The sequence below is a fragment of the Poeciliopsis prolifica genome, unplaced genomic scaffold (genome assembly GCF_027474105.1).
Source record: "Poeciliopsis prolifica strain line A6 unplaced genomic scaffold, Auburn_PproV2 SCAFFOLD023, whole genome shotgun sequence".
Lineage (NCBI taxonomy): Eukaryota > Metazoa > Chordata > Actinopteri > Cyprinodontiformes > Poeciliidae > Poeciliopsis > Poeciliopsis prolifica.
This window is the reverse complement of record NW_026562398.1, coordinates 4429921-4438923: the sequence shown is the minus strand read 5'-3', so window position 1 is coordinate 4438923 and position 9003 is coordinate 4429921. Positions and strand designations below refer to the sequence as shown.

The 9003-nt window shown below is 39.4% G+C and overlaps 1 protein-coding gene across 2 annotated transcripts in view; it reads left to right on the top strand.

The window, feature by feature from the left end:
• Window positions 1-192: 192 nt before the first annotated feature.
• LOC129370199 (uncharacterized) overlaps window positions 193-9003 on the top strand; it is a 30134-nt gene continuing 21323 nt past the window's right edge. For both annotated transcript variants that reach the window (XM_055045965.1, XM_055045964.1), the window contains exons 1-6: window positions 193-278; window positions 1672-1752; window positions 1833-2994; window positions 3076-3325; window positions 3476-3892; window positions 4002-4185. In XM_055045965.1, coding sequence (XP_054901940.1) covers window positions 1695-1752; window positions 1833-2994; window positions 3076-3325; window positions 3476-3892; window positions 4002-4185 — 2071 coding nt within the window. In that variant the 5' untranslated portion in view covers window positions 193-278; window positions 1672-1694. The remainder of the gene's footprint in view (window positions 279-1671; window positions 1753-1832; window positions 2995-3075; window positions 3326-3475; window positions 3893-4001; window positions 4186-9003) is intronic.

Here is a 9003-nt window from a genome sequence, read left to right as displayed (position 1 = left end):
ATAAAATGGACATTACATTGCATACATTTTTTACTATATATAAACCTAAGTAGAACATGAATATTGGAGATTATTCGAAAAACTAAGTTAGCAAACATCAATTTCCAAGGTAAACTTCCACTCACAACAATGAGATGGAAGCATCGTCAACACTGCTTCCGCCTCTGGTGAAATCTCGCGAGATCCCGAATACTAGGGCAAAGAAAATGGAATCCCATGCTAGCATGGTAGCTGAACGAATCTAACAACTACTGGAAAACAGTATCAAATACTTCAAGGTATGGTATTCTTGTCTGCTACTAGTGCTCGCAGACAGCGTTGTTAAATACAGTTATCTGCAAAATGTAGTCCTTTGTTAGCAGTTCACCGTCACGGCTAGCTAAGTTAGCTACAGACAACAATGTCGGACGCTTTAAACTAGTAGCCATTCTCCCCTGTGGCCTAACGGAATAACTCCACTGTGTTGTCGAGAGAGCAGATAAATCGTTTTCTTTTTGCGGTTTCACGCTGGTTGAGACTAGTTTCATTACTACTTGTCTAAATAGTGTTATCGAGGTTCAAAATGCATTTCAATGTTGTTGAGGAGTGTGAACAAATACTAGCACCTCACTGTTTCTGCTCTGCTAAAAAACATGAAATCTAGTCCAGGCACAAGGGTCAAACGTTTAATTAACATCGAGGTTATAACGTATATTCAAAGTACAGACTACAAAATCAATCATTATGTGTAGTTTTTATGCCAAATCCACATTTGGTGTTAAACCTGAAAGGCCAGCCTTGCACAGATTACTGCAGCATGCAGATTATTTGCCTACTTACAGCTGAAAGTTTACCAGATAAAATAGAACACTGTTACTTACTTTTGCTAATATTTTTGCAGGGGCAAATTAAGAACATCACTTCCCTGTAAAATAGAGCTCAGTTGTCCTTCATGTTTCATCTGATGTGAACAGTTTTTTTTATTATTATTTCTCCCCTGAAAAAGGAAAGCTATCTTAAAAACATTAGGCTTGTGTTAGTAGATTTTGTTTAAAACATTTTTTTTGTTCATAATAATCATTTTCACAAGTATTACTTTCACATTCTTGTTTCCTTAATATTTTATTTAAATAATTAAAAAACGCTGTTTGTCACAGTAACTGCACCAAAAGGAAACCAGGCCCAGGTCAATTTTTCTTATTTGCATATGCATGTGTTGCCATTAAATTCTTCCTACCGCCACAAACTACTTCATACCAATTCACTTTATTATCACATCATTTATGTTGTAGAGGAGCATTTTTCATAATTTATAGCAATATTTATTGATAGGAATGCTCAAATCAGGCCAGTAATGTAGCTTGATTATTTTGTTTTCTTTTTTGTAAAGTTCATAAAAGGGCCTTTTTCAACGTCTTTATAGTTTTATCCTTTTCGGCACAATTAAGTCAGGAAATATGAGAGTAAGATCCCAGACCCAAATAACTCTAAATTTACATCCTCTTTGTAGATATTTATTGGACTGCTAGAACACAATTTCCTGATAGTAGATTAAAAAAAAACAGTTTTTTTCAGGACAGAACTCTTTCCAGCCTTACGGTGCCTTAGGGCTGTTGTTGAAGTGAATACAAATTGATGCTGCTACTGAGATGGATCTCACAATTTGTTTTAACTTAAATTGTTTATGAACAGGACTGCTGGCTACTGATGTCAGCATGGACTTAATAGAAAAGACCAATGCAGTTAATGACGGTGGTGACTCAGGTACATCAGGTACGTGGACAAGTTTCTTAAGCAAATGGCTAAAATATCACGGTGTTGTTTCTATTTTTGATCATTCATTTTCCCTGTAGATGAACAGAGCCAATCAGGCGGGGTGGACTCCGGTGCCAGGCCGTCCTTGTCGCAGGTTAAAAAGTCCTGGGGCTTCAGAAGGACAACCTTTGCTAAACGGGAGTTTATGGAGGAGGTCGGAGACCTGACCCACAACCCCCCGCCGCTTCGAAGGGGCAGAAGCCGAAGAACCAACCAGGCGCCAGAAATGAACACAGAAGAAGACACCAAGCAGAAAACTCGAACAGCTAGGAGTGTGATAGAGGACCTGCAGTGGTCTGCTCCTTCCTCCCCTGCGTCAGAGGACAGCAAGGAGCCACCAGAGACCTCTGCTGGAGGGAGCTTTGATCCCAACTTATGGCAGGACTTTGGATCTGCTTTCCACACAGCGTTCTCCTTGCTTGGTGGCAACGAAGGCCTCTCTTTGACAGATGCCCTGGCAGTTCCTAGTTACTTTGAGCCTGCTAATGAAACTGAGCCCACTGATCCACAGCCTGTAGAAGAAAACGAGACCCCTGATAACCCGGATGGCATGGAAGTCACACAGCCTTTTGCTCCTACCAATGTTGAAGAAAGAGAGAGCAATTATGTTGTTTTGATCTCCAGTCAGGAAGAGGACAGTGATGAAAAGACTCTGATGCAAATTAAAGAGCAGCTGGCCAGAAGCAGCAGGCAGGGAGACTCAAAAGCTCAAGGTGGGAATGGTGGAAGAAGAAAAGCCAGGGGCAGAGGGAGAGGCAGGGGAAGAGGCAGAGGAAGGGGGAAAGGTAAGGGAAGAGGCCGAGGGAGGGCAGCGGTGCTTCAGTCCGTCATTGTAGTCAACGAAGACACAGACGATGAAGTGGTGTTTGTTAATGCAGACGAGCAGCAGGATTTACCCAAAGATGGCATCAAGAACGACCCACAGATCCCTCCTGAGATGGAATCAACAGCTGCACACTTTGGTATAACTCTGAATGCTGCGCTGCAGTCTGTCAGCACAGGCTGCGTAATTCTAGACAGCGATTTTAACCAAAGTGGCGCCGTAACTCACGGCCAGTTCGATGATGCACCAAATGAGGTGGAAGGAGAGGAAGACATGAATCAGGGAGAGACTATAGCAGAGATTCCCAGCATAACAGAGAGTGAGGGACAGGACTCCATTGCTACATGCTTCGTCTGCAGCCAAACGCACATCAAGAGGTAACAAAGTCTCTTAGCTGATAGATTTGCATTCCAGTTTTTTTATGCCTGTTTCACTTCCTGAAAATGTCCGTTTTTCAGGTTCATGATCTGCTGTAGCAGCTGCCAGGAGTGGTTTCATAGCGCATGTGTCGGTATAAGTGAAATGCAGGACGGGAAGCTAGAGGAGAGAGACCGAGACTACACGTGTTTAACCTGCACTACAACGAGGCAGAGCATCATCCACCTCGAGACTCATCTTGAGCCAGACCTTAGCTTTCCTGAATGTCTGACGCTGAGTCCTCCTGCTGTGGAAACAGAGCCACAAGAGGAGCAGCAGCAAGTTGTCAAGGTTTGAATTTAGTTTGGATTATTATCCATTCAACAAAAGGTCCAGAGTGAAGTTGAATGAAAATGAATTTTGCTCTGGTTTATTTTAAGATTTAGCATAAGTATAACAAATTTGAATGAGTCTGCATTTAAGTTGGTGATCTGTGTTTAGGAGGCTGTTTTAGTAGAGGAGAAGGAGGAAGAAGAAGAGAGTGAGGCTCTTGTGATAAAGCCTCAAGTTGAAGCTGAACCTGAGGGGGAAACAAAAGCTGAAGTTCAGCCTGAGGGAGAAACCAGTAAAAAGGCTGAAGTTGAACCTGAGGGAGAAACAAAAGCTGAAGTGGAAACAGAAGTTGAAGCTGAGGTGGAAACAAAAGCTGAAGTTGAAGCTGACCCTCAGTGTGAGATGGAGGCAGATGATTCGTTCCCTCTCTGCACTGGACCTGGCTGCGCAAAACCGGCGCTACCGGACTCTGTTTATTGTGGCACCGACTGCATCCTTCAGCATGCTGCCATCACCATGAAGACTCTTTCCAGCCCTAAGGTGCCTAAATCCAAAGGACGACCTCAGAGAAAATCTGCTGCAAAGGTGAGTAAACACCTAGACTAAGTGAAGCGTTTTAGAGTTAAGAAAGCGTTGTTTTGTAGATAATGGGTGAGCTCTTAGATGCTAATATGTTTTAAAATGTTCCATTCAGGCTGAAATCTTGTGTCGAACTTCTAAGAGGTTGGCAAGAAAAGCTGTGGAAGGTGCTGATGAAGTGGGGGCGGAGGAAGATCAGGCAGAGCAGGAGGAGCCGTCCGCTTCTCCTAAAACCTGTGACCCCAATCTCACAGATGTTCAGTCCACTTCCATACCATCATCTAACCTAAACACCACGTGTATGTACCACTCTGTACTCGTACACATTCAGGTAGTTTATTCACCATGCACAAAGCACCTCCTCAGATACTGTAGAGCTGTCCTTCCCTTTAAATGGCTACAGAAAACAAACACACACTCCCTGTACATACACATTTACTCTCATGGATGACTGACAAGTAGCAGGGGTCAGCTCTGGGTAAGTATGTTCAATTTCATTGTTGCTCTTGGATTTAAATACCAAAAATGTTGTGTTGAAAGCGTCTTAATGCATCGCATTAGGTAATCCCTAAAACAAAACGCCTGGGTCTCAGGTGTGAATTTTGCTGAATTTCTGTGCTGATACAACTTCATTTCACTTTTAAACTCCTAAGCTCTCCATAAATCTCAACTTTGAAGGATCATTGAACAATGAACAAAACCCTCACATGTTGGAAACAACTTTTTTGGGAATGGGGGAAGCATTGCTCATTGTACGACCAGTAAAACTATCAAGATCTTTTCCTAAAGTGTTGCAATAGGATTTTACATTTAATCTTTATATTGTGCACCCATGTTTAACTTTCATTCAGGAGAAAAGTGCAGAAGGCTGCTCAAGCCTGCTGTCTGTGTTTCAATCAAAAACGTTCCTCAGTGACACTGTTTCACTTTTACTCCTAAAATATCTCAATAATCAATTTCTATGGCTGCTTTATGAGAAACATTTCTACGCTCTTGCTTTGTTTTCAGTTTAAAAAGTTATCATGCTCTCACAACATAAAGGGCGGGTCAGATCCCCGACACACATTTCTGCTGGCTCGTTGGAAGCCCTAGGGACGAATCTATCCACACAATCTGCATGTTAAACACTTTCAGCCAGAATTTGCTGCAATGTTCCTAGTTCTTGATTATGAAAATGGATTTTTTGTGACTGTGGTTTTTGTGCATTTATGAAGCTCACTCCTCATACAAAAAGCTTAGGAAAGCTCTCAAAGTAAATTAAACATACAGTAAATATTTACAGTACAAAAAATACATTTTGCAAAATTTATGATCAGTCTTACGATGCATAATACGACTAAATGTATGTTGCAATGGAGCAAATCCAACAAGTCAAATGATTTTCTATTTTAGCAGACTAAAATAAGAATACTTGATTTAAAGCATTGTTATCCTTGTCTATACCACCTTGCAGAAGAATTTTATTCTTTAAACATTTCAATATTTGTTGCTTTACAACCATAAACTGACCAAAAATAGATCAGAATTGTAAAATAGAAAAAGAATGATCTCAAAAAGTATGGGCAGGCAAATATATTTAACTCTGATATACCTAATGGTACACTCATTTACATTCAAAAGTCACTTAATTATTCAATATATACCGTTGTGTTTAATTTACTCTAAGTAGAAATACTGGTGTTCAGAGGAGGCCCCTAATTTGAGGACACAGAAGAACAAGCCAGGAATGGAGTTTTTGGAGAAATATCAAGCAGGGTTAGGTTATAAAACAGTTTCCTAAGAGCTTTAAACAGCTTGCATAACTTTGGAGGTGCAACGTGGTGAAAGCATCATGCTGAGGGAAAACATTTTCACTGGGGTGAGGGTATTAAATTAGGATAACTGATGTATACTGAACGATTTAGGTCAAAACACATCCAGGTGTTTGAATGAATTTGTCAAAGTCCAGACTTGAATCCAGACCTTGTCCATCCAGTCAGACTGAGTTTGAGTTATTTTTAAAATTAGGAAAATAAATGTAATTTTTAGGCGTTCAAAAATGATTGTGACATACCACAAAAAGAATATGCAACAAATTATTGACACGAGGACTAAAGATTCATGCCACACATTTTCGATTTTATGTGTGAAAAACTTTAAGAACCAAGTTGTATAAAAAGTTTTGAGGGCTATAAATGCTTTTGGAAAATATTTTACATTTTAAGGCTTCGTATTAGGGCAGCACATTTCCTGTCCGGTTTCCAAAAGGTTAAATAAATGTTTAGTTAATGACGTTTAATTTCAGACTGCAATTTAAATTCCCTCTTTATGCTATATAATTTACTGATGGCCATTCTCTGTTCTTCTTCAGAGTTGCTTCTTTTAATGAAGTATATTTTTAAGAAGGTATTTTCTGTTTAGCAACCTGATGCCACCAACAGGCAACATTTTCCTGTGATATTTTGAGGTTACATTTAAACACAATCTGAGTACAACTGAAGCTTTTTGCTGCATTAGATGCTTCCCTGCATACATGTGGCTTCTGCATTTTAAAACTCCCCATGTTCACGCCGTCTTCAAATAGCTTTCTTGATACAGAGAATCTCACATTATGCTGTGTACGCTTCCAGTAACCTTAGACATCTCGCTTTCTTCAAAATGGATGGAGACAGTCTTCGGCTGACTATTGACAGGGCAGCTGCTTTCGAGCAGGAAGAGTTTCCACACATGGTACATAAATCTGGTATACACCGTTCGAATTAGAGTTTTGTGACAGTGGAGGGAAGATTCGTCTGCATCAGTGAAAGGCTGTCCTCCTGCTTAGCCTCAGGAATGAGTAACAGTTCGTTTATACATTCAAGCCTCCGCTGGAGCACAGCACCATTTTTATCTCCTCGTGGGGAGATAAAAGAATATCTCTCCAAAACTGAAGTTGGATGACAATAAGCCAACTTTGCTCTCAAGTGATGACGTGAATACTGGAATGTTAGCAGTGTCAAAGTACTTTGAGTATTTTCGATTCAAATTAGATGACAGCATACACATTTCTTACATATCCACATGGAATGCTGCAAACTACTTTTTCTGAAGTTTTTTTGAGATTTTTTTTCTTTTTACCATGGTCAGCTTTTGAGATTTTTTTTTTTAAATGATCACTCCTGAAATTCAAGTTGGTACTGAGGTACCTACTGTTGATCCTTGTACAGTCAGCTGATCTAATTGCCCGAATTGCACATCTATTTAATATTTGATGGGAGTGGAGGGCTGTGTATGCCTTTCTGTTTCAATCCCTTTGCAAAATAAATGGATTAATAATATCAGGGTCCTGCCTTGGATCCTAATATTCTTGCAGCATTGGCTGAGTCTTGATATATACTGATGGCAAAAAGAAAACGTTCCCCACAACACCAGTTGTTCTGCAGTGTATCATAACCAAAGGGACAACCTGTTCTCTGCTCAGCACCTCGTGGAACCACTGAGCCTCTGGGTGTGCAGCTGTGAAGTGCTGGCACATTCCTGAAGAGGATCCCGACTGAACATCTGGTCCCTAGCAGGAATTGGTCAAGTCTTCAGCTGTGGTGCAGCAACACAGCACACAGTTTCTCGCTGGGGTGGACATCAAGGGATGAGACAACCTGAGACAGCGTCTTCACTCCATGATCTTCCCTGAACAGATGTGATCACAGGGGCTGAGAGCAGAAGTTTTGTCCTGGTGAATCAAAGCACTCCATGTGATCTATTTAGATGATCACAAATATTGCTTTATGGTCCTTATTCCAACTATATGTTTCTTTTCCATCAGTATATACAGCAAAAAGCAATACAATCCAACTCATTTTACATAATACACCCTGTTCACCCAGACGTGGTAATTTGCTATTCTTTTGTGAGAGTAGATCCGCTTTTTTAATAATGCATTAAGGAGTTTTTGGTTTCCAACACCCACAACGTGGGGCACTATCGTCATGTCAACAGGTTGATCACACATTTATGTGGAATTTATGAAAGCATACAGACTAAATTATAAATATCAAGCTGTCATATTCATCAAATGCTTAGTATCCACAAAACATTTTCAGCCTAAATAGCCAACCATTTTAAATATTACTATCAATTAAACATCTCAGATTTTGAGCTTGTTAAAACATCAAAAGTAAGTCGTTATCTAAATCTAAAAAGGTGAATTCACGCTCTTAATTTTAAATCTCACACCTTAGTAGGGCTTTAATTAAAAAAAATCAGAAGAGAAACTTCACTGTTTTTCTTCAATGTTTGTGTATTTGTTTTATGAAAAGTTCTGTAGAGCTTTGCATGTCTTTTATTGGAGATTCCTGAGGATCCAAGAAGAACTGAGATCATTTGAAGTTTTTCATCTGAGTTGAGGTCAAAGATTTGAGTTCCTAGATTTTGCTTGTTAATTGTCTCAAACACAATTAAAGGCAACAATACTAGTAGTCACATAACACACACTATTGGTTTTTTTGTTTTTCAAAATACAAGAAAAAAAATATTATACAAGAAAGAATCTGTCAGAAACCTGTAAAAGGCGAAAGCCATAGCTGTATATGTTCATATGAAGTTAGTAAGTTAATATACTCAATAGAGATGGGCTTGCTATCAGTATATTACGAGCTACTTGAGGCACAGCAGAAGTGTTATACTTACCCATACGAGTGCCAAGAGATGGCTACTACATGTTTTCCGTTCCCACAAGGAAAAAAAAATAATCAACTATTGAGTCACAAAAAATAATGCCTTTCATGACTTGAAAAATAAAGGATTACCATCTATCACAGTATTAAAACTATAGTTTTAATACTGTGATATTACTGCCTGGCAACCTGAGTAGAAACACTGTCTGATTTACACATTTAATTCTACATTTTCCTTTGCAAAATAAGTGCATTCATTAAATCCTTAAAATTCTCTAACACATATTAGATTTTTTATTTTTTTATTTATGTTGGTATTGTTAGTGAAAGTGTAGGTTTTACACTCAGCAGCAGTGGTTACCAGTGAGAAACTACATCGCTTTGGAACTTTAATTTGCCCCTTTTACACACATTTAAAATGAGAGTAACAATAACACGCATGACCTATAATAACAAGGCATTGTTATAAGTATATTCAGAACTGCT